The sequence below is a fragment of the Nuphar pumila genome, chromosome 7, assembly GCF_984573655.1.
Source record: "Nuphar pumila chromosome 7, dmNupPumi1.hap1.1, whole genome shotgun sequence".
NCBI lineage: Eukaryota > Viridiplantae > Streptophyta > Magnoliopsida > Nymphaeales > Nymphaeaceae > Nuphar > Nuphar pumila.
The window spans coordinates 21,693,874-21,720,321 of record NC_143255.1 but is presented as its reverse complement, the minus strand read 5'-3'; the positions used below and the strand labels follow the sequence as shown (position 1 = coordinate 21,720,321).

Here is a 26,448-nt window from a genome sequence, read left to right as displayed (position 1 = left end):
TGAAGACAAACATAATCTCATTTCTCCATTCCTTTTCTTGGCACAATCTAGTCCCATAAAATTCTACCAAAAAACAATTGTTCATACATACTTGGGCACAAAGCTGAAAAAAAGAAGTAAAAAGAAAATGTAACAAATACACAAGAAATTCATTACCGCAGCATATGTACTTCTTTCTATGAAGGAAGCAACAATGATGACTGGCTTCCAAACGTATCATCAACAATGCTATGAGAATTACTGGAGGTTTTTCTCATCCGTTCTATGGAAGTTGCTTCATAAATTCCTGGAAATGAAAAAAGAGTGATTGTCAAATCATTAAAATGCACCATTAAAGTTAACAGGGTAGAGCAGAGCACGTAGAAATCAAACTTACATGGCACTTTGTCTACTTGTTGAAAATATGACTTTAAAAGCTTAGACTCTATTAAGTGAACAATTTAAATTGTGTAAAATTCTATTATTATTTTCCTTTTGGAAATAAAGAGATTTTATTTGAAGTCAAAGTTAAAAAACACCGTGCTGGTACATAGATACCAGGGGAATATACATTTGCACACAACCACTAACCATGTCACAGGTATCGGCAATGTTTATAAATCTGTTACGACTTTATCACAATAAATATGCAAATGTTAAAATCCCAATAAGTCATAAATTCAAAGATCACTCCTTTCAATACAACAAAATTTTATATTATTGCTAACTTGCACATAGAGACTGACCACTAATTTGCTATATTGGTTGAGAATCTAAATGGAATGCATCAATGACATCAATCACAAACTATATATACACACACACACACACACGTGTGTGTGTGTGTGTGTGTATAATATAGATAAAACTGGACTTGGTTAGGGTTAACCGACTCCGTTTCGAACAGAAATGGACCTCAATGTGGTTGACTTTACCTGACACAAAGGAAGCCATGTCCAAGTGTCGCAACCGCATTGGTGCGGGTGCGACACGGGTGTGTTGCCCTGTTAGAAGTGTCCATGTTACATAGGCCACAAAGATAAACTGTCTGTGCTAAATAAAGCTTTTGTTTTACCAGTTTGCTCCATTCCAGACTTAGGTTGAAAGAGAATTGATCGAGTTGTCACTTTTCCTTTTTGAAATCTTGCAATGTTATAAATTTGTCACAACATATAATAGGCACAACATGGTAAATCATAGGGCCCAACACAATGTATCCACCTATAACAAAAAAAAGAATATCATGTCCTGTGAGGCCATAAAATACACAACATAATCTGTATGAGCCAATTACTATCCTACTGAGTATCATTTAATGAGTTCTATTCTCCTTGTCATTTTTTGTTACACTTTAAGATCAAACAGGTGGCTTCAGCCCAGAGTTACCAGCAGCTTCTTAAGTAGGTGGGAAGCGCGATACTCTTCGCTTCCGAAACTTTATGGGAATCTCGATTCCCCCACACTTCTTCTATGCTTCTTACACACATGGTTTGTACTTCCTATATGCTTCTCACGTTTCTTTTCATGTTTTTCATGTATTTCCTCACGCTTTCACTCACTTCCCATGTACTTTCTCTAAATTGGTAACCATCATTGTTAGATTTTAACAAAAATTTAACTTGTTTACTGAAAAATTATGAAATATAAGAATGATCAATTTTATTTTAGTTTTTATTTGCTTCTTATTTGATTCCTATTCAATTACCATATTGCTTTATTTTTTATTCTTATTTCATTTTCAAATTGATACTTCGCTTCCCGCTTCTTATAAATTTTAAAATGCCTTGCTTCTCGCTTCGCTTCTCGTATCATTTCCCGCTTCCGCTTCCTAGTTTGGCAACCTTACTTCAGCCTCATTTCGCACCCAAAACAAAAAGAAACTTTTACATTCTTTGCAGTGTTATCGACTAAACACAATGCAATTGAAGTTATAGATCTTTTAAGAGACTGAAATATGCTTAAGAACATCCAATCTAGACAGACATAATCCCTTCTTTCTAAAGCAATTATATTTGAGAAAATTTCTCTAAGGTCTCAAACTTAGCTGTCAAAGGCGGCGACCTAGGCACAGCCCCACCGCCTGGGCTTTTGGGTGGGGCCCTTTTTTACCGCCTAGCTCGCCTAGGCGGTTGCTGACTAAGAGTAGGAACAATTTTGCCTTCTTTTTAAGTTTGGTTGACCAGGTTTGTGTAAGAAAAGAAATAGGACAAAAGAAGAAGAGACAAGTTGGGGAACTGCAACCTCACATTTTTCTCTTAGAAAAATAGTGAGTCTCTCTCCTTCTATATTACAAAACTGTTATAATAGCAATGTTACAAAAATTCCCTGACATGAATAACAACTTACTGAAACATTAAAAGGACATTATAGTAATGTGAAAAGGCATGTATATCTGTTACAAACACATTAAGTTGGATCATGGATCAAGATCCAGACCCAAATCACATTTCAACAGCTTCCCTCAAGTTGTATGTGGTGAGAACCATAGACAATTTGGACTTAAGATATCAAAATCTTTGTTTTATCAACCCTCCTATAAACAAAGCAACTTGATTTTCTGTCTCAATAAACATTGCTTCCAATTCTCCATCTTCAATCTTGTTTATGATAAAATGCTTATCTATTTTTATATGCTTTGTTCTCCCATGATATATAGAATTAAGGATATTTTGATGGCACTTTGATTATCGCATAATAATACAGGCTTAAGAAACTTTTCATTTAAATTATTCAACAAAAACCTAAGCCAAGCCAATTCTGAGGATGCAACAAGCATAGCAATACTCGATCTTGCCACTATCTTTGTTTTTTGCTAGACCAAGAAACCAAGTTTTCCCCAATAAAGATACAATAACTTGATATTGACCTCATCTCATCTAGATCACCTACCTAATCTACATAAGAAAATGCCATGACTATAAAGCATATCTTCTTCTTGCCTATGTCTCTTATAATGCAATCCATCACCTAATGTCCCTTTGAGATATCTCAAGATTCTTTTCACAACCTCGATGTGAGTGATTCTTGGTTGATCCATAAACTGGGATACCTGATTCACAGCATAGACAACATCAGGTTTAGTGAAAGTCACATATTGTAACATTCCCACGATACTCCGGTATTTAGTCAAATTTTCATATATTTCTCCTTCCTCCACTCTTAATGTTTTATGAACAGGAGTAAGAGTTTATATAGGTTTACAATCCAGCATACATGTTTTCTTCAAGAAATCAACAGTATACTTTTGTTGGGACAATATCATCTCATTATCTTTCCTATCAACCTCTATTCCCAAGAAATATTTTAGATTCACGAGATCTTTCATTTTGAGCCTTTCTCCCAAAACTCCTGATCTTATCAATGTGTTCTTCAGAACTTCATGTGATAATTATACCATCAACATTATATAAGAAGAACAATCATGTAGTTTTTAGTTTTTACCTTTGTAAATAAACAATGAGTGATCCAAATGTGATAAGTAAAATCCATGTTTCTATATTTTCAATGAAAAACTCTCAAACCATGATCTAGAAGTCTGTTTGAAACCGTAAATAACTCTTCTTAATTTGCAGACATAATCTTTTGGATCATTCTCATTGTATCTCGATGGCTGCTCTATATAAGCTTCCTCCTTTAATTCTCCATGAAAAATACATCCTTGGCATCTAGTTGATTTAAGGTCCAGCATAGTCAACAAGAAATAAAACTACTCGAATCGTTTTCATTTTAACTATAGGACTGAAGGTCTCATCATAATCAAAACCATGCTCCTGTGTAAACCCTTTGGCAACGAGTCAAATTTTATACCTTTTTATGCTTCCATCAAGCTTATATTTAATTTTATAAACCCATTTTGACCCAACAATATTTTTTTTGGAGGCCATTTCACTATCTACCAGGTTTTATATTCATGTAGAGCACTCATTTCACCATTCATGGCTTCAATCCACTTTTTACTGTGGACTGCTTGAGTATAGGAATAAGGTTCAACTCAGAGTTACCGGAAACGTGCATGTACTAGGGGAAGCGCGCTTCCCCGAGACGCGCTTCGGAAGTGCAAAACGCAGCGCTTCCGAAACGCGTGGGGATGCGCATGAAAAATATAGGAAGCGCGTCCCCCTTTAAAGGGAAGCGTGTCCCCCTTTAAAGGGAAGTGCGTCCCCCGTTAAAGGGGTACGCGTACTCCTTTAAAGGGGGACACATTTTTTAAAATGTCAAGTTTGCCCCTTTTTTAAAAAAAAATTAACACGTGAAAAACAAAAAAATTAAAGAAAATCGTTTTTGAATAAGGGCAAAATGGACATTTTCAAAAAAATCGTAAGGATAAAAAAAAGAAACTTAGGGTTTTTGTTTTTTTCATCTGACTCTCTCTCTCTCTCTCTCTCTCTCTCTCTCTCTCTCTCTCTCTCTCTCGTTTTCGGCCACTGGCGACCTCCTCCTCCATTGACATTCGACGATCAACGACCTCCTCCTCCATTGACGTTTGACGACCGGCGACCTCCTCCGCTATTCACGTCCGACGACCGGCGACCTCCTCCACCGACGTCCGACGACCGGCGACTTCCGCCACCGACAATGTCTTCGTTCAGGTACGCTCTCTTTTCTCGATTCTCTCTCCTGTCATTTCTCGTCCCTCCGTTGTTGTTGTTTGATTTGCTACCGAGTCTCGATCGAACTCAATGCGTGTTTGGTTGGAAATGAATGGAAAGAAACCGATGGGTTTGATTGGGTTTCAGCCGGCACGTTGGCGATGCTGTCACTGTGCGTTAGATACGTGAATTTTTAAGATGTCTTGGTGACATCGATCGATTCTTATCAGCGAAGCAGGATTTCTGCGTCGATCGTTCAAAGGGAGTCACTTTGCTCGCTGTGACGCTTGGTTAATAGCAAAGTCACAAATCTCTTTATTGGTATTTTCTCGACGGTGAACAAAAATATTGCAATAAATTGAAGAAATTTGGTTTTTTTTTTGGGGGGGGGGGGGGGGGGGAGGAGATCTATGTACATTTAAAATTTGAAAATGTATGAGAAAACATAATAACAACATTAAAATATAAAAAATGTAGATATCATGTTAATGATATTGCAACAAAAACCATGATATGTTCAAAATGTCTTGTTTTTTGTGGGGGGATTGTATTTGTTTCTGGAGATCTTGCGCTAAAATAGCGTGGCTTAAAAAATCCTGAGATATTTTTGTGAGTATGGTTAATAGATATGAAGTGCATTGGGGATTTGGGGGGTTACTAGTTAATTAGGTGACCCCACACTATTGTGTCTACTCAGTTGAGCTAAGATTGGGCTTGCTTAGGTGCAGTGTTTTTTCCACTCTTCATTATCTTGTTGGGTCTGCAGTGTCACTTGCAATCTTGTTTTAATTAATTAACTAGGAGAAATGTCTAACTAGGGAATAATGTAGCCTAGGGAATTTGGATCATGTTGGTTGTGTTCATAATTTTCTTCTAAGTGGTCCCACGCTTCCCTGCTTCCTAAATTTTTGAAAGTGCCTCACTTCCCGCTCTCGCTTCCCGTATCGCTTCCCGCTCCCGCTTCCTCGACTGGTAACTCTGGTTCAACTTGCCTCTCAATCAATGTTGTGAAAAGCATTGTGACGTAGCGTAGCACTCCACCAAAAACTGAAGCGAGGCATAGCTTCACGGCGTAAGGCGTAAGCCTCAGATTTTTTTTTTAACTTTAAAAAAACCTTTAAAAGTATCTAAAAATACAAATAAATAATATAAATGCTTTATTGATAAAGTAACAATCAATAAGAAACAAAAATTTGCAAATAAATAGCGAAATTAACATTTTTTTTCTTCCACAAAAAATTGCAAATATAAATAGTTTTTCTTTTCTTTTTGTCTTTCTATCTCTCTCTCTCTCTCTTTTTCTTTTTTTCTTCCTTTTTCTTTCTTTTTTCCTTTCTTCCTTTTCTTTCTTTCTTTCTTTTCTTTCTTTCCTTTTTTTTCTCTTTTTTTTTATTTTTTCTTTGTTGCGCTATTTACCTACACCTCAAGGCGAGGCACACTATTTGTGCCTTGAGGCACATTTTTTATAACTATGCTCTCAATTTTGGTGAGAAGAGCTTGATGTTCAAGGCTGAAATTTTGATAGCTAACCTATTTCTGAACTGGGTGGCAAATTCTGCTTAATCTTCTAATTTCAGGCTCAATATTAGTGATATGTCCTTCACTAATATTACATTGTTTCACCTTTGATAAACACATCCATCCTTGAATCTTCCATCTGTCTTGATCATCAACTTCTAAATTTTGTTGAACTTGCTGATTTTCAATTTGCATATCAGCATGTTCGTCTTGAGCTTCTGTTGATTTACCATTGACGTTAATATATGGGAATGCAACTCCTCACTTAACCAAGGAGAATAGTATTCCTTTTCAGCAGAGACTTGTGTAGGAGCACATACAGATTTACTTGGCTGAAAGGAGGCTTAATAAAAAATGACATTTCTGGATATTCTAACCTTTTTTTCTTTGATGCCATCAGAATAGCCAATAAATTTGCATATGTAAGCTTTAGGGTCAAATTTATTCCTCAACATATCATCCACATGAACATGACAGATGAATCCATAGGCATGTAACATGTTGTAATCTGGATGCTTACCAAATAGAGCAAAGTAAAGGGATTTATAATCCAAAATTTCTATTGAAAGTCTGTTTATGAAATATATAGCTGCTGAATGAAAAGCTTCAGTCCATAAGTAAAACAGAATTTTCCCTTCATCCATCCTCTCCGACAAATATCGCGAGAAATTGCTTGAAAGTTTAAAACGGCAATTTCTCGCAAGATTTTCACAGTGTGACAAATATCGCAAGACTTATATTTTTAACAGATATTTATCATGAAAACCCTTGAGATTTTTATTTTTAAATATATTTTATTTTTATTTTCTTATAAAAAATACATTTTTATATTTTTTGTTGCCAAGATTTTGCCAAAAATGCAAGATTTATAAAAATTTTCAAAATCCCCCGATTTTTTGACTACCGATATTTTGTGGTTTTTAACTTTTGTTACTATGCATGCATCATTGCCAAGGCACTCAACTATATGGTGTTGTTTTCTCTCAGCAATGCCATTCTATTCTAGAGTGTCAATTGATTTCACTATCCTCGAGGTATTTAATGAATTCAGTGAAAAAATATTATCTAGCAGCATCACATTGGAAGCTAACAATGGACATAGAAAACTGATTTTCGACAAGGGCATGAAACTTTTGAAAGATTTGAAACACTTCACTTTTGTGTTTCATGAAATATATCCATGTGAATCTCGAGAAACCATCAATGAATGAAACATAATATCGACTACCACTAAATGAAGCAATGGGTGCTGGACTCCATACATCAGAATAGATAATATCAAAAACTTTTAAAGCCCTTTCATTTAATGTATTGAAAGAAAGTACACGACTTTTTGACAACTGACAACTTGGATAAATAACATTGTTTATTTCAGAATTTAAACTAGACTATGGAATAAGACCACTAGAAACTAATCTCTCAACAAATGACCTAAATGACCCCAACGATTGTGTCATACTTTTGATTCATTATCATCAGACACATTTAAAAGACAAGATGTCTTGGACTGCAACTCGAAATTCAAAACAAGAATGACATGCTTGTGGGATGGATCTTCTCTGAAAATATACATGTTTCTCACACGATCTCCCTTAGTGAATATTTTCTTCATGTGAAGATCCTTCACATAAACAGAAGAAAGCGTAAAAACAACACAGGAATTTGAATAATCAACAAGTTTGAAAACAGATACTAAGTTCTTTCTAATGTTGGGAACTAAGAAAACATTAGAAAGATTTACGGGGCTAGAAGCAGACAAAGAAATAGAAGCACTTTCAATATCTATGATGGGTATCAAGTTCCATCACCAGTTATAACATATGACCCACCAGAATTCATCTATAATAATATGGCTCATTGCACCTGAATCGACATACCATATACTTAATCATTCTGCTTCAAATTCAGGAAAGAAAGTGCTGCCAACAATAATTACTTATCTACTGTACCTTGCCCTGCATCAGTTTGCTGCCCTGAATTATGAAACTTATTCTGATTTCTGTTCTGAGTGGGCACTTGTACATTGTACCTAGGGTCATTCTTGAACCAATAATTTGCCTCAATATGACTGGGTTTCTTGCAAACAAAGCACGCAGGAATGATGCCTCTATCTTGATTAATTGGAGGCATGTTAGGTAAAGGTAATATCTCACTGCCTCCCTGATTTTCTCCAAGTTCACGTCCTCTGCCTCCCCATTGACTTCCTCTGTCTCTATCTCTGTTCATGCCCATAGAATAAACTTCATGAGAATTTCCTGAATTTGCTTCTTCAGCAAGGCTCTTAAGAGTGCTCTCATAGGTGAGTAGTTTGGCCCTTGTATCATCCAAAGTAGGAAAAGGAGAAAGATTCTACGAGGGAATGGATATCACATGATACTCGGGTCCCAATCCCAGCAAAATCTGTTGTACTATCTCCTTTTCTGAAACTTCTGATACTACTAAAGCCAGCTGATCAGTCACTAACTCAGTTTTATTCAAACAATCCATAATATTCAGTCTCTTTCTTAAGACTATGAAACTCCATTTTCAATAACATCACCCTAGATTCTAAAATCTGAGAATATGAATGCGCCAAGTGAGACCAAAGCTGTCAAGCAATACAATCATCTGGGATGGCAAGAAGAACATCCTCGGAGAGGGTAGAGGTGATATAGGCTACCAAAGCCTGGTTTCTCCTCATCCAAGACATGAATAATATCAACCCAAATCACGTCTGTCTGACTGATGGTATACATCAAAACGACCAAAATACAATCCATCCGAGACCCAAACACTCACTGATTGGATTACATTAAACAAAAAACCAAATCTGGACATAAGAAACCTCAATATCCAAAAATCACCAAAAAAATCGATAGAAAATCAACCACTCAACTGATTGCCGGACGTCGGAGGTCGCCGGAGAAGGTTGCTAAATCGGCTGAGCGAGAGAGGGAGGAGGAGGGGCTCGAAAGAGGCATGAAAAAAAAAACTCTAAGCCACTCTTTCGAGTTTTTATTTCACGATTTTTTGAAATTTCCCATTTTACCCTTAATGAAAAAATCTTCCTTTAAAAAAAAGGGTAAATGGTAAAATGTGTACCCCTTTAATGGGGGACGCGTACCCCTTTAAAGGGGGACGTGCTTCCTGTCATAAGTGTGCGCTTCCCCGCGTGTTTCGGAAGCGCCGCGTTTCGCGCTCCCGAAGCGCGTATCGGGGAAGCGCGCTTCCGGTAACTCTGGGAGGGATTGGAACAGACCCATCGAGATGGCCTGATAGATCGTGACTCTAGGTGAAAGGAACAATTTGAATTTCCACATCAAGAAATTAGAATTGTTCAGATTTTCAGAAACAAGCTGATTGAGAAAATTAGAGGATAGAATTGACAGAAGAATTTGCATCCATATTGAAAAAATACTGCCAAAATATGCAGAGTATTCAGTCACGTTACTCGGCCTTTTTTTTAAGGCTGATAACAAAAGAACAGAATCACAGTAGAAACATAGTCAATGTCAGATATGAATCCAAACAAGATACAGAGAACCTGAGAAAATGCGTAAATCAGATATTAAAAGAAAAAAATCAGATTCAACAAGATAGAACAAAAGAAGAAAATCAGATTCAACGTGATCTGATTATAGTGTTTCAGATCTGACGTGACTGATCTAACGAGAATAGAAATGGAAAGATAAAAGACAATTGAAAATAAAGATCTGACGTGACTGATCTAACGAGAATAGAAATGGAAAGATAAAAGACAATTGAAAATAAAGATGAAGACAAAGAAACCCAGATCTGATATAATCAGATCTGTCGGAGAAAATAAACAAGAGAGAGAGAGACTTGGAAAAGGGGATATGCTTTTGAAGATCAAACCCAGATCTGATATGATCAAATCTGAAGTCAGATAGAGAAAAACAAGAGAATGAAGTCAGATTTGAGAAAACAGGAAGATCAAATCTGACGTATTCAGATTCAATAAGAAAAAGATGAGAGGGGAATACCAGGAATAGAAATGAACAAAAAGAAGAATAGAAATGAACAAAAAGAGAAGAGTCCCAACCTTAGGCCGTATGAGCAGCTCGATCCCAATCTGCTCTGATACCATGTAAGAAAAGAAATAGGACAAAAGAAGAGGAGGAGACAAGTTGGGGAACTGCAACCTCACATTTTTCTCTCTTGGAAAAATCGTGATTCTCTCTCCTACATTATAAAATTGTTACAATAGCAATGTTATAAAAATGCCCTGACATGAATAACAACTTACTGAAACATTAAAAGGGCAATATAGTAATGTGAAAAGGCATGTATATCTGTTACAAACACATTAAGTTGAATCTGGATCACTGATTCAGGTCCATATCCAGATCACATTCCAACATGTTGGACTTGTCCAAGCCTGATTAACGAAACCGAGGGGGAAGTATAAAAGGGGAAGGGTGTAGCCTCTCTCTCTCTCTCTCTCTCTCTCTCTCTCTCTCTCTCTCTCTCTCTCTCTCTCTCTCTCTCTCTCTCTCTCTCTCCAGTTTCCCCCATTTCATTCTCTCGCACTCTCGGTTTGTTGTAGCAAGAAGAAGAAGAAAAGGTACTCTCTCTCTCCCTCGGTTTCTCACTTCTCTGAGTTCTCTCTCTTGGTTTCTCACTCTCATTTTTGCTCTATCTCTCAATTTGCTCTCTCCATCCCTCTCTCGATTTTCTTCTTCTCTTTTCCCCCCTTTTTGTCTTTTTTTTCTTCTTCTTCCTGTTTTTCCTTTATTTTTCTTTTTCTTCTTCCTCATGTTTTTTCTTCTTCTTCATGTTTTTCCTTCCTTTTTCCTTTTTTTCTTCTTCCCGTTTTTCCTTTTTTCTTTTTTTTCTTTTTTTTCTTTTTTTTTTCTTCTTCTTGTTTTTCCTTTATTTTTCCTTTTTTGTATAGTTTATGTTTTTCAGTTTCACACACACACACACACACACACACACACACACACACACACACACACACATATATATATAACTGAAAAACTGGGTTAACCTAACATTAAACTAGTTGTGTTTAACATTTTACGAATTCAACCATATTAAAATGACTAAAATACCCTTATTGTATATTAGTTTTGTGGTGAAGGAAACGGAATAACCAAAACTGGCAATCTAACATAAGAAAAAAGCACAACGACATTTACATTTCCCCCTAGTCGTAACCAAACACTCAAATAAATATCAGGAGAAAAAAGTCCTATAAAAAATCATAGGCCCCGGGAAAATTTCTCCAGATGCAATTGGAGTATCAAGGACACCCTAAAATGAAAATGAACATGATGTACAGGAGATTCACAAAAACTATTTGCAACTAAGATTCTAGTACTATTTAAAATTGACAAAAAATAGAAGCAACAATTATTGCAGAAAACATTTAACGGCAAAAATGCCTACAAGCAGTTCTGTTCCACATTACAAAGTAAATAAAAAGAAAATAAATAAATCCCAAGGAAAAAGAGCAGTCACGTCATTATAAAGAGTAACCTGATGAAGAAATACTCTGATCAGTCCTTAACTGCCCATCAATGATAAAAAACAAAAAGAAACAGATAATGAAGGGATAGACAGTGCACAGAAGGATTAGATAACATACCAAAACCCAAAATCATGGAGCAAACCAGAAAACCAATTAGAGAAAAGTCCACTTTGTATATAATTGCCATGATAATAATACAGACAGCAGAGACCATTAAATGCCTTGGAGACGAAACAACCATGTGTAACCTGGAAACAGAAGAAAGCCACATCAATCTTTCACATAATACACACCGCATGCACCTAAATACAAAAAGGCATGGATTGAATATCCATAGATGAAACTCCGTCTGTGTATAACTGTTTAGTTATACACTGCCGGTCCCAAGCCCGGATAAAGGAGGAGGGTTGCGGTAGGCCTGTGACAGCCAGCATAAAAACTTAGTCATACCCTATGAAAATGAACCAATATGAGAATTTCGTTGGGGCGTTCCCTACTGAGCGATGCGTTGTACTCTCTAGGCCCGGAGGCAGTGATAAATGGGCAAGGGTTGCTAGGTCGTCGCCCAGAAGCGACGCGTCACACCGGCGCCCGGGTGTGGTGTCAAATAGGCAAGGGTTCCCTCACTTTGTTGGACGGGTGGGGGTAAAGAAGTTAGTCCAAGACCATAAAATTAGGTTAGTCACTTGGAACATAGGGTCTTTAACGGGTAAGTTGGTAGAGTTAGTAGATGTTATGTGTAGGAGAAAGATTGATATTTTATGTCTACAAGAGACCAAACGGGTAGGTGAGAAAGCAAAAGTGATAGAACCTTGGGGATATAAGATTTGGTATACAGGAATAAATAGGAATAGGAATGGAGTAGGGATCGTTATGAGTCGTCAGTTTATAGATAATGTAGTTGAGGTCCGTAGGAAAGGTGATAGAATTTTACTTATTAAATTAGTATTAGGTACAGATATTATTAATATTATTAGTGTTTATGCACCTCAAGTAGGTTTAGATGATTCCATTAAGCATCAATTTTGGGAAGATTTAGATGGAGTAGTACAAGGGATATTTTATGGAGAAAAGTTTTTCATCGGCGGTGACCTTAATGGACATGTAGGCATTAGTAGGGATGGAGTTAAGAGTATCTATGGAGGCTATGGTATAGGAGAAAGAAATGAAAGTGGAGAAAGGATTTTAGATTTTTGTTTGTCCTATGATATGATCTTAGCAAACACTTGGTTTAGGAAGATGGAGTCTCACCTAGTAACATTTAAAAGTGGGGTTAATACGAGTCAGATAGATTTTTTCCTACTTAGAAAGAGAGATAGGGGTTGTTGCATCGATTGTAAGGTTATACCGGGAGAAAGTGTAGCTACACAACATAGAGTCTTAATTTTAGATCTTAGAATTAGACAATGCCGCAAAAGGGATAGACATAGGATAGATCCTAGAATTAAGTGGTGGGCACTGAAAGGAGCTAAACAAGGAATGTTTATAGAGCAAGTAGTTAAGGAAGCTGATTGGTGTCTCAAGGAGGATTCAGAATCAATGTGGAATAAGATAGCGGGTGGCATGAGAAAAATGGCTAAGGAGGTATTGGGTGAGTCTAAAGGCGGTGCACCACTAGGTAAGGATACATCATGGTGGAACGAGGATGTCAAATTAGCTATTAAGGTTAAAAGAGAGTGTTATAGAAATCTAAGAGTCGTGATAATGAGAATTTGGAGAAGTATATGATAGCAAAGAAGGAAGCTAAAAAAGTAGTTCGAAACGCGAGGGCTAAGGTATATAAGGAGGTTTATGACAAGTTGGATACCAAAGAAGGCGAGAAGGATATTTATAGGCTTGCAAAGATGAGAGATAGGAAATCGAGGGATTTGAATATGGTTAGATGTATCAAAGATGAAACGCAAAGGGTTTTAGTCAAAGATGAGGAGATTAAGGAGAGATGGAAAGATTATTTTGATAAGCTATTTAATGATAGTCATGCTCAAGATCTTGAAGACTTCTCCATTCCTTTTCATGAGATAAATCGTGACTTCATGCGCAAGATTCAAAAGAAAGAAATTGCAGAGGCTTTGAAAAAAATGAAATCAAAAAGGGCAGTTGGCCCAGATGGTATACCTATCGAGGCTTGGAAATGCTTGGGAGAGAAAGGTTTAGAATGGTTGACAAATCTTTTTAACTTGATTTGGCGAACAAATAAGATGCCTAATGAGTGGAGGAAGAGTACTTTGGTGCCTTTATATAAGTATAAGGATGATATACAAGATTGCACAAACTATCGTGGTATAAAACTCATGAGTCATACTATGAAACTTTGGGAGAGGGTGATTGAGTCTAGGTTGAGGAAGGTTGTCATGATATCGGAGAATCAATTTGGTTTTATGCCTGGAAGATCAACTATGGAAGCTATACATCTTCTTAGACAACTTATTGAAAGATATAGAGAGAGGAACAAAGATTTGCATATGGTTTTTATTGATTTAGAGAATACATACGATAGAGTACCTAGGGACGTTCTTTGGTGGACAATGATGAAGAAAGGTGTTTCTCTCAAGTACATTAGTATAATTAAAGATATGTATGAAGGAGTAGTAACCAATGTCCGCACTTGTGGAGGGGTGACAACCAATTTTCCGATAACGGTTGGGTTACATCAAGGATCTGCTTTAAGCCCTTTTCTATTTGTGATAGTGATGGATGAGCTTACGAGATCAATTCAAGAAAATGTACCGTGGTGTATGTTGTTTGCTGATGATATTGTTTTGATTGATGAGTCTAGAGCTGGGGTTAATGCTAAGTTAGAATTATGGAGACAGACATTGGAAGCTAGAGGTTTTAAGTTGAGTAAGAGTAAGACTGAATATATGGAATGTCGGTTTAGTAAGCAACGAAGTAGTGATGGGAGTGTAGTGAAGCTTGGTGAGCAAGAAATACCGGTGAATGATTATTTCAAATATTTGGGATCCATCATTCAAAAGTATGGAGAAATTGATGGAGATGTAAATCATAGGATAAAGGTTGGGTGGATGAAATGGAAAAGTGCAACTGGAGTGTTGTGCGATCGTAGAATGCCATTGCGGTTGAAAGGAAAGTTTTATAGGACGACTATTAGGCCCGCTTTACTATATGGTACGGAATGTTGGGCTGCCAAGAGACATCATATTCAAAAAATGAGTGTAGCTGAGATGCGGATGCTTAGATGGATATGTGGAAATACAATAAAAGATAAGATTCAGAACGAGGAGATACGTAAGAAGGTAGGTGTTGCACCCATTGAAAATAAGATGCGAGAGAATCGTTTACGGTGGTTTGGACATATTCGGCGAAGGCCTAATGATGCTCCAGTTAGAAGGTTGGAGAAATGGGAAAATATATTAGTTAAAAGAGGTCGGGGTAGGCCTAGGAAGACTTGGATGGAGATGATAGGAAATGATATGAATGCTTTGAACCTCACCGAGGACATGGCATTGGATAGAAATGATTGGAGGAAAAGGATTCATGTGGAAGACCCAAAATGAATTGCTTTTTTGGTTCATATCGCTGACCCCAATTGTTTTGGGATGAAGGCGTAGTTGTTGTTGTTTGTTGTATCACAGGAAAATAACAAGCACATCAGAATCCCTATATATATATCACTATTTTTTTGTTTTTTTATTATTGAACATTGTTTATACTTTATATGTATTCCTTTAGTCTCAAAATGTGAACCTAACTCAGAATCTCATAATAGTTGGAGGATTATACATTTCTGGCATTCCATTTAAAATTCAAATTCGACTCAGAAAAAAAATATTCTGATTTCTTCACATTAACCTTCTGATGATTTCAATTGCCCCATTAGTTTGAAGGTTTGGCAACGTATTATGTGTTTGTTTGGCAACTCGCATACCCCATCCCATAGTATTGACAAATAATTCCTTAAATGGGACAATTATAGGTATAAGCAGGATAAAATTTATGAGGTGTTGGCTGCCGGCCTTTCAAATCACTATCTGGCTGCTGTGGTATCTCAGGAATCAGATTCTTTGAAAGCATGCAGATTTCAGGAGATATTGTGAAGTGATGTATCCATGTGATAAGGGAGTACACTTTAGATGTAGGTCAGATGGAAGGCCAAGGGAGATTGGGCTTAGTAGATCCCTTGGTTCTGGGTAGACTTCATGGTTCTGCTAGATTTCATGTGTGTTCCTAAATGTATGATAATTGCATGTCAGTTAGCCATATGGGCAAGTGTTGGTTCCAACTGGTTGTGGAAAGACAAGCCTCCAGATTGGTTACTTGGTATTCATGAATTGTAACTGTGCTTGTTGTTTTTAGTTTAACTAAACTGGTACGGTTCATGCCCAACCCCAGTCCCCAGCTTGATTATCAAAAACAAAAAAGAAAACTTTAAACATGATGAATGGGATAAATATATGAAGTTCAGTGAAACTGGTTTTATGTGTGTTGAATAGAACGTTACATTATATTTAAGTTGCATTACATGATATTTAGATTAAATACCCCTCAACATTTTCGCAGAGAAGTAAACAATTCATGGGATCAGTTGGGACCAACAAATAATGAAAAAACAAAGTCTCAAACATGGAAGTAAAGAAAGCATCTGAATGGATTTTCTACATCAGTTGCACACCTCTCTTCAGCGATACTGTCAATGTAGAATATTAAGATGATTCCAAAAAGAATTGTGCTAACGTAAGCCCAAGATGAAAACCATGGCTTCCAGTTTCTCTCTGAGCTTGAGCCCTGCAGAAAGCCCCATGTCAATGAGGCAACAATATTGAAATCCAAAAGGACAAAGAGAACCAAATAATAAAACCAAAAAATTCTTATATCATTGGTCATCAAACCAAGAATAGTCATCAGATAATTATGGCATGCTTGGACACACTATATTGCAATATTGGATGACTGACATAGTATTCCCAATTTTTTCAGTTTCAGCATGCTTGTTGTTTGTTTCAATATGTTATAACATGTTAGAAAGAAAAAGCTTTGTATTATCTATAAATATTTATGTTAGCACTAAAAACTCAAAATATAAGGCTAGAATGTATAGAATTCTTAGAAGTAGGAAATCATCCCTCCCCCTTTTACTCCATATTTTTTCCTTGAAAATGAAGAGTTGGCTACTTTCTCCTAATTACCCCTTCATTTTTTTTCTTTATCATACATATAACATATTAGTTGCTAACTTGCTACCATATTATTATAAATAAAATTGCACTATCTTCATAGCAGAAACTACAAAATTATACTTTGAAATATTCATATATTTTAACCTAGGGACATCCAGATGTACCCTTAGGTAGATAATATCATACAATAAAGTTGGAACTTACCAATACCATCTCCCACATTGCAAATGGAAAGATAAAGCAAGCAGCAGATGTGACTGTTATTGAATGAAGCCTCCTTTTAAGCTGATTCTGATGGCATGATAATAACTAATCATAAGCATCAATCTTATACCCTTCACAAAGAATAGATAAAAGAATCAAAGGTCTTGGAAATATACAAAGTACAAGGAAAACTTTAACAGCAACCTTGAGCGATACACGGCGTGCAATCACCCTCCTCAAACCTGATAGAATCCCAGCAGTGATGGGGATTGCCATATCTTTCATCTCCAAAGGCTTTTCCTTGTTAGTTGTTAATCTGGCATCAGCTCTATCCGTGAAAGGTTATCTTTGGTTAAGTTGTTTCAATTAACAGAAAACCTCGTATGGTTACAACTATGTAGTATGTACTGCATTCACATATAAGATGTGCCTTCCTTTCATTATTGGTTGCAAACAGTAGACCTATTTTTGTATGAAAACCTATAACCAACATTTAAATTACAGGGAAATATTATTTAAGAATAGAAAAAGTAGCACTCATATTTAACACACATCTTCCAGGACTTCCTCTCACTGTTGAATACAAACAATAGAGCTGTCCCTATAAGACGAGTCCATAACCAGCATTTAGAATTAAAAAGATTTATTATTTGAGGATATAGAAAGGAGTATATGTTGTTGTAGCCCATCCCTCTGACAAAAAGTAGAAACATGCAGCCATTGCAATCAGTCCACCAACCTGAAAACAATGATATGCCAGTTCAACCATTTGATTAGGGAAATAGTTTAATTTCTGCACAAAATTTTCAGTGGCCTCTCCAGAGTGGTATTCATATGATCCCTAATTTGATTAGAAAATCCATAAACAAGAACAATATCAACAATTTCTGTACAAAAAATAGGGAATGAGTTGCAATTCATGTACTTAAAGTAATTAAAGTTACTCTCCTCAGGAAATGTATGCAAGATACAAAACATTGTGTGATTGAGGTAACCAACCTTTTTCCATAGCTGACCCCTTCTCCCATGAAGAAATGCAGATAATACTCCAAGCACGGCACCAGCATACTCAGCCATTACAACACTGAAATTTCAATGAAGATTTAACACTATTTTCTTGCCATAACATGCCAAAAAATAAAAGATAAATATACAACATGCTAAAAAAATTGAATAGAGGGCTGTATTATTCCAGTATTCCAAATAAGATTAACACAAAAATATATTTGATTATTTCTAAATAAGTTAAGACTTGTCACCAGCTACTTTAAGTATCCATTAAAGTCATCCAGCACAGAATAACGTACCAAATCCCCCTGGTCAGCACATCTCAGAATCAAACCTGACATACAAAGACATAGGATGGATAGGACATACACATGTTTATGTTACAAGGAAACTTTATAAAACTAGGATGCAGGCATACCACATATACAAACATATGTTGGTAGAACTGAATTTAGTTTAACAAAATATTGATTATATCCAATACAACTTCCACCACATCCACCCATGTGGTAAAGTGGCCTTCAAGTTTACCATGTTGTGTCCACATGACATGAAATGTTTTGGCAAGTAGATGTGCTTGTGTAACATACACAGGCTTAACCAAGTCCAAGAGCTGGAAAAGTAAATTAAACTTAAGGTATTATGAACCATATAATTACAATTAGCATTTTGACAAGGCGAGACTATAAATTAAACGACATTCTGGCAACAAAAAGGCAGTATATCATTCCAAGGGGACATGTTTGGTTTCAAGAGAACAATAATCAATATTTAGGAAAGTTCAAGACATGCTACAAACCTGATGGGTCCACAAGTCTTTAGGCCCTTCCCCCACAAGATGAAGTACAATGCCATAATACCTCCATTTACTATGGACAGTACTACCTGAAACACTATTTCCCTTTCAAAAGTAAGATGAAATAGCTAGCCATATCAAATAAACCTAACAAAGGAGTCGTTTGGTACAAGATTCAAAAAATAGAATCATATCTAACCTGTGAATTAGAAAGAGATCGCCCTCTCCAAGGTTTTTGCATGGCCAGGAAGATTATAGATGATGGAACCAAACAACTGAAGATGAAAACTATAACCGAAGCTCCTTGCTCTGATACATACTGGTACATGGAGAAAACTGACCATATTCTCAAGAAGTTCCCAATGAGGTGAATAATCTGCAAAGGTGTTTGCCTAAAACAAAGGGGTGAACATATTCCATCATGAGATTAGTAACTAAGGGTACGTGTGGTTGCTTGTGGGGTGCTGTGCAAATGAGATTGACTTTTTAAATCTCATGAGATTCGAGTTCTCACACAAATGAGATTCACTTTCTGAAACGACTCTCGTTTGCAAAGGAAAATGAGATTCACTTTCTCATGAGGGTGTTTTTTAAGTTTCGTTGCTTTTGCAAAAAAAACAAATGAGATTCACTTTCTAAAGTGTATGAGGAAGTGAATCTCATGTGATCGAACCAAACGTACCCTAAACCTTAGTGGTGCATACAGAAATAGTCAAATCAACATCATGACATAAATCATTGGCTAAAAAACTTGTAAAAGTTCAAGTTATACACTATGAAACTAAAAAGTAAAGATCCCCTGAATATTGCTTTAAAATTGGTGTCATCCAATAGAAAGAGGTTTAATAAGTTTTAGCATACTTGAGGTGATACACGGGAAAAAAAGAGTTATATGACTGTAGGATTTGAAGAAACGTTCTCAATATGCTTTAAAATCATGTTAGAAATCAAAGCATCCGAAGCATTAATGAAGAAAGAAAAAAAAAGTTCTTTCTTTTCTTTATAACAGAGAACTTCACTTCAGGTATCAAACTGCATCAATCTCCTTTTACCAAGCTCAGCCACAATCCCTGACCACTGCATAAGCTCTCAAAGGCGTAGGACAGGGCAATTCCTAATCCCATTATCGACACCTCCTGAGCTAAACGGATACACTGATTTCTCTTTCTTCTTAGCGATCAAGGCAGCACATTTCGCCCGAAAAATCAATACATCCATACCGCGATTCATTCAAAGAGTGCAAGCCAACAATGGGATCAAAGATCCCACCCAACCAATTCTGGTTTTAGTTTCGCATCTTCGATAACCAACGGCATTAAACGATCACAGTAATGAAAGCAGCAGACAATTTTAACGCCAATTTGAAACACAAAAAGGGGGAGAAAAGGTGAAATATTGTTCGATTACAATCCAGAATGGACAACCACCATTTGCGCACATAAAACCCTAAAACCGAAGATTTCTATCGCCGTCCTGTGTCCAAAAACCCCTTCGAGTTTCGGACATCACATATTAACACAGAGGAACCTAACAACCCCAAAAAATGAGGAGGCAGATCGGGGATCGGAAGAGAAGCGTACCTGAAGGGATCAGGCTCACGCTTAACGCTGGCCGTCCGAGAGATGGGATCATCCACGTTGGTCGACATCATCTTCGTTCCCGAGATTGGAAGAGCCTTGAAACTCTCCCTCTCTCTCTCTCTCTCTCTGTCTCTCTCTGCGAAGTTGCGAACCTTGCGCTGCTATTTGTTTGAGTTTGAGAGTCGAGGTTGTCAATGGGTCGGGTTTGATCCTATCACGACCAGGATCGGATCCGAGAAGACCTGGGTTCAGAAAAAGGAAACGGGTATGATCAGTTATTCGGGTTGGACTTATGAGGCCCGAAAGTATATTGAACTGGGTCTATGGGTGGGCAACGGGCCGGGCGGCCGATGGGCCAATCCGACCTGGCCTGCCATGGGCCGGGTTTGGGTCAGGATTTTAGGCCCGGGCCGAAACCTAGCCTGGGCTGGCTACCGGTCCGACCCAATGGGCCTGAGCTATAAAAAAAAAGAAAAAGAAAGAAAGTAAAATTAAGTTTTTATGGAAACTAGAAATCACATAGAAACTTAGATACATGAGAACTTGTTAATTACTTTAATTATCTAATTAATTACACTAATTTTAGGACAAAGATAATTGATTGCACCAAATCACATTAATTGCACACACAGTTGGCTATGATTATTTTGTGTAGGAATTGTCTTATTTGGGCCTGCCGGGCCATGGGCCTCTCTTCAAACCTGAACCGTTAAGAACCGGGCCAAAACCCGGCCTCATAATAAATGGGTCGGGCTTTTGACGGGGGTTGGGCCGGCTCGATGCCCACCCCTAACTGGGTCTGATTTCCAAAATTTCAAAACGGGTCCATTTTGAGTTTTGATCAAGATCTGGCATTTTTTCAATATATATAAAAATATAAAAACCAATATTTTATGCAGACCTGAATCAGGTTCTGCAAATGATAGATCCAGTCAAACCTGGTGCCAGCACCTCAAGAATCATAACGGGTCCAGCATGAGCCCACCTCATTGACAGGCTTTATAAACCCGATTTGTGTCACCCAAACAGTGCACAAACTGGGTTTTATCTCATAAACCAGTTTTGGGGTGTCATCCAAACAATACCTAAGTTTTTTATTTTGATTTTTTAAAAGATATGAATATTTTAATTAGGTTTTATAGGTATTCCTGGGTGTTCTTTTTTTAACCAACATTAAACATTATTTGATTTTGGTTAGAATTTTTAGGGTTTTATTTTTTTTAACTAACATATGTTTAAATGATATGTTTATTTTGATTTATATTTGAATTTGGCTTTTTTAAAATGACATAAATGTCTAGCAATGGTTTCAAGGCTTTTTTTTTTGTTTTTGTTTTCAATTTTCATTAGGCATGAATCTATAAATAATGAATGCTTGATTTTGGTTAAAATGTTAAGAGTTTTTTTTTTTGTCAATTGAAATATTTTTTCCTTTTTTGTGCGTTTGTCCCACCCTAGTTTAGATTCCAGGCTCCAAATTTGCTGGCATGTACCTTGGGATCGAAGCCAAACCCCTCATGCCTTCGAGGGCTTATTTTTTGGGTGAATGAGCTTGAACACATGAGAATTTGAGTTTACATCCTTAGCAATGCAAGGGTGATTGGCATTGGACTTCCAAGAGGAAGAGTTGATCAGATCATGCTAAATATCCCCACCCTCACATCTCACTTGGGAACCATCAATTGGCCTCATGTAAACCTTGATCAAGTGATATGCGATAGGACAATGGGTTAGACATTGTTGATCATCTTCTCTCATTGACAATTAAGAAGAAGCCTTTACGACAACCTTTTATGTCCATATATATATATATATATATATATATATATATATATATATATATATATAGAGAGAGAGAGAGAGAGAGAGTTGTCTGACCACCTTTGTGTCTGACGCAAATGGGCATACATTGAGCATCCATCGTGAGCGTGTCTGCATTAAAAAAAGACATTTAGCTGCACTTTTGAAGCCCTACTAAAAAAAAAAAACTGCCAAGATCTTTAGTGGCGCTTCAAAAGCACCGGTAAAGCCCTTTACACATGGGGTGTGTTGTTGAACGTCAATCGCATACACAAGATAGACACTCGGCAACACACCCTAAAGGGCTTTAGCAGTACCTTTGAACTGTCACTAAACATCAAAGTCTTACTGAAACCTTTAGTGGCGCTTCAAAAGCACCATTAAAAGCCTTTTTCAATATAAGGCATGCATTGAGAGTGCATCACACGTGCGATGAATGCTCAGCACACGTCCATTTGGTCAGTCATAGAGGTGGTTAGGCAACTACCACTCACTATATATATACATATAGTGAGTGGTAGCTGCCTAGCGCTAGCCTATCAGGATTTTCAAGGGTTTTTCTACATTTTTCTTAAATGTGACTCTCCAAATGTGTTCTACATTCTTGATTTTATAGGAATCAACTCTTAGATAGTTTGATTCTGGCACGCAAGTTTTTATAAGGTTTAAAAATCAATGATCTAAGATTTTCATAATTATTGCAAGCGGTAAGCCAAAGGCGTTTTATGTTGTCTAGAGAGTGATCGTAAGTATGGCAAAGACAGTGCGGCTAGGTCTTTGATCATAGGGGAAGTTTCTCTGTGTAAATGTCAAAAAAAAACTTTTCATAAATATTCAAACTTTAAAGAAATCATGTTTTTATTGAAAACCCATGATTCAAGTATCATTTTCTAGCAAATAGACCATGTCAAACACATCTGCAGGGTCAAAATTCCAAAAAATGGCCTGAAAACATCATTTTTTCATGGTAGGCCGACGGTAGGACAAAACAGAGTAGGCAGCTACTAGATTTTCTATATATATAAGGTAAATATTGGCTACTAATGAAAGTATAGAACTAATGAGTACAGTGCAGGTTGTATCTACTCAATCTAACGACATAGATGCATTCAACATGGTTTGTTTGATAAGGATCAAACCTTGGATTATGTTTTTTTGATGTAAAAATGTGATCTTTTGAGTTATAAAATTTTGACACATTATGGGCCATTGATTTTTAAACTCCTTTAAAAACCTAATTATTTGTCATAATCACATGTTTCAAAACAAGTTTTATACTAAACAAACTATGTAGAACTAATGAGCTTGATATCAGATTTCCAATATATATAGGGTAAATATTGGCTACTAATGAAGGTACAGAGCTAATGAGTTCAATATCATAGGTGAAAGTTGTATCCACTTAATCTAACCACATAGATGTATTCAACATGGTTTGTTTGATAAGGATCAAGCCTTGGATTATGCTTTTTTGATGTAAAAATGTGATATTTTAAGTTATAAAATTTTGACACATTGTGGGCCATTGATTTTTAGACTCCTTTAACTAATTACTTGTCATAATCACATGTTTCAAAACAAGTTTTCTACTAAACAAACTATGTAGCTATAACATTTTATCTACAAAAAATTGAAAACTTAAGAGTGATTTCTACTCATAATTAGTTTTGTACCTTCATTAGTACTCAATATTAACCCATATATATATATACACATATATATATATTCAATGACAAAAAGACAATTTTTCTTCTCCAATGCTTGAGCATCTCATCGATAGGACCTCGTATATTGGTTCTTTATAATTCATTTAGTAAGAAATATGCTTTACACGAAGACTTTACAACATATAGACATGTTTTTGTGAAAATGTGAAAAATCAATGGCTTAATGCATTTAAAACTTTATAAAACAAAGTAGCATGGGCAGTTGATTTTTATCACTTTCAAAAATGCATCTAAACATTGAAAATTCATAATCCAAAATATGTCACTCACTAAATGAATGATAAAAATCCAATATGTAAGGTCCAATAGTTGAAAAACTTGATTGTTAGAGAAGGAACACCATCGAGTTGGTTTCCCTTATATATATATATATATATATATATATATATATGTGTGTGTGTGTGTGTGTGTGTGTGTGTGTGTGTGTGTGTTAGTTACATGCAATTGTAAATGCAAATGACTTAATAAATGGATGGAACCTCTCTGTTTGATATTTTTTCTTACATCTAACACCATAGATGTGATCTACATGTTTTATTTAGTTGAAATTGGCTTTGAATCTGACACGTATATAGTTTTTTTGGTGATAAAAAAATCAACAACTATGAATGCATTGATTTTTTCTTACTTATAAAAACATGTTTTTTCGTAAAAAAAATGATCCAAAGAGTCAAATCCTACTAAATAGAGCATGTTGACACTACAAGAAAAATGTTAATTAGCAACGAAAATTTGCGACAGAAATAATCTGTCGCAAATTTGTGATGAATTATCAAGAGAAAACTAGTCGTCCCTAAAATTGGAATTAGTTGCAGAATTAGCGACGAAAAATTTTGTCTCAAAATCCATTGTTAATTAGCGACGAAAACATTCTGGCTCAAATTTCGTCGTAACTTTGCGACAGAATTTTTCTGTAGCTACTCCATCGCTAATTTGCGATGATATTTGAGACAGAATGTTTTTTATGCTACTTTTTTATACGGCCAACTAGGGCATGAGGCCCTTTCTTTTCCTTTTTGTTTCATTATTCGCACGCAGCCGCCGCTCGTTGCGTGAGTTCTCTCCTTCACCTCTTCCTTCTTCCCTCACTCCATCTCTCTTGCTGTCATGTGTTGCCACTGAGAGCCTTGTCTGCGGCTTCACCTCCTCTCTCTTCTCTTTTGCCTTTCCCTATCTGCGACCTCGCTGGAGCAGCGTCGTCGCTGACACCCTCAACCGACCCCTCTTCTCACATCTTTTCTCCTATGTTCTTTCTCCATTCGAGAGCCGACCTGAGGTCACCTCAGTTGCGAGTCGTGTCGTTGCCGAAACCTGCAACATTGCCTCACCATTTCGGCAATTCCCTCTCTTCCGAAACCCTCCACCACTGACACTGAAAGTTGAGTGAGCCATCGCCGTGAAGTGTCCGTTTGGGTGTCTGCCAGAGACCAACATGGTTGTCACTGCAGTGACCTCCTCCTCCTTCCTTCCCCATTTGCCGATCGGCCAGAGCCGCGGCGCCACCATGACCACCATCGTCTCCTCCTATGTTTCCATTTCTCCTTTTCTTCTTCTCCCCTTTTCTTTCCTGTGTCGTTCTGGTGTCTCCCCTCCGTTCGAGCACCGACTGGAGGCCACCACCATCATGACCCACTGTGACACCTTCTCCCCTTCCCCGTCCGCAGTCGGATGCCATCACCGTCAACCATCGTTGAAGCCACATCATCGTCGGCACCCCCGCTTGCTAAAGGGCACCACCATTGCGGGCCATCACCGACCTTCCCTTCCTTTCTCCTTCCCTCTTCCCTTATTTCTCTCTGCACCACTGTCGTAACCCTCACTGCCTTCCCTGCTTTTGGTGTGTGGCAATGGTTCTGTGTCGTCGCTGACCACCCTCGCCATCAGTTTCTCTGCTTTCTAGACATCAATGTCACACCATCAGAAGGCCCAGCTTGCCAGACATCATTGCCTATATAAATGTGCATTACAATGTTCCCTTGCGACTTACATTGTAAAGTTTACCTTAGAGTCTGTTTTGCTTTTATTGAGTTTGATGTAAGCTGCCCGGTTCAGGTAAATCAATACACCAAAAGGGCAGTCCGTATGCTTGAATTATAATAGCCCTTGGGCAAAATTGTGAATGAATTAAATGCGTTGAGATTTCTTTTGTTCACCCTCGTTGTGATTGCTTCTTGTGAATGCAATTTTTCTCCCTCTATTCTCTCTTGCTCTCTTATTACACGCTTTTGCGACTGGCAAGCGAGCTAACAAGTAGGCTTATGGTGATAAGGAAAAATCGTCACGTTGCGCTGGCCCATTAAAGGAAATAAGCCCATGACAAGTGGTACCAGAGCCTGTTCTCATGCTGGGGAAGAGACTCTAGAGTCGGTGTCGACAGACACACCGACAGGCTGCGATTTATGAGCAAGACATCGTAGCATCTTATCAAAACTTGCGCAACACCAAAGGCAAGGCAGTTGCCGAAGCTGAGGAAATGAGTTCACCTCGAGGCCAAGAAGAGATGGTTGCAACTGTCGACAAGCTAGTGGAAGATGTGACTTCATACGAGGAAGCGATTTCATGCGCAGTTGAATCATTTGGTAGATTGAATGATATGATGGCGAGACTGCAAGAGCATGCGAACTTACAGATGGGGCATA

The 26,448-nt window shown here is 37.2% G+C and overlaps 1 protein-coding gene across 1 annotated transcript; it reads right to left on the bottom strand.

The window, feature by feature from the left end:
- Positions 1-20,414, bottom strand: LOC149831480 (uncharacterized). Its single transcript, XM_090012093.1, has 10 exons — positions 20,283-20,414; positions 18,902-19,094; positions 18,706-18,791; positions 17,898-17,982; positions 17,559-17,637; positions 17,103-17,239; positions 16,899-16,985; positions 16,190-16,302; positions 11,677-11,807; positions 1-286 (listed from the first exon to the last, which is right to left on the bottom strand). The coding sequence occupies exons 1-10, from the start codon at positions 20,351-20,353 to the stop codon at positions 177-179; spliced, it is 1,092 nt and encodes a 363-aa protein (XP_089868219.1). The 5' UTR covers positions 20,354-20,414; the 3' UTR covers positions 1-176.
- Between the last annotated feature and the right edge of the window lie 6,034 nt (positions 20,415-26,448).

Excerpts from the sequence above, each read along its gene's own strand:
- LOC149831480 (XM_090012093.1), bottom strand. The coding sequence starts at position 20,353 with ATGATGTCGACCAACGTGGATGATCCCATCTCTCGGACGGCCAGCGTT. Across the intron at positions 16,303-16,898 it reads CAATGTGGGAGATGGTATTG|GGCTCAAGCTCAGAGAGAAA; the intron begins GTAAGTTCCAAC and ends GGCTTTCTGCAG. Across the intron at positions 11,808-16,189 it reads GACAGTATCGCTGAAGAGAG|GTTACACATGGTTGTTTCGT; the intron begins GTGTGCAACTGA and ends TTCTGTTTCCAG.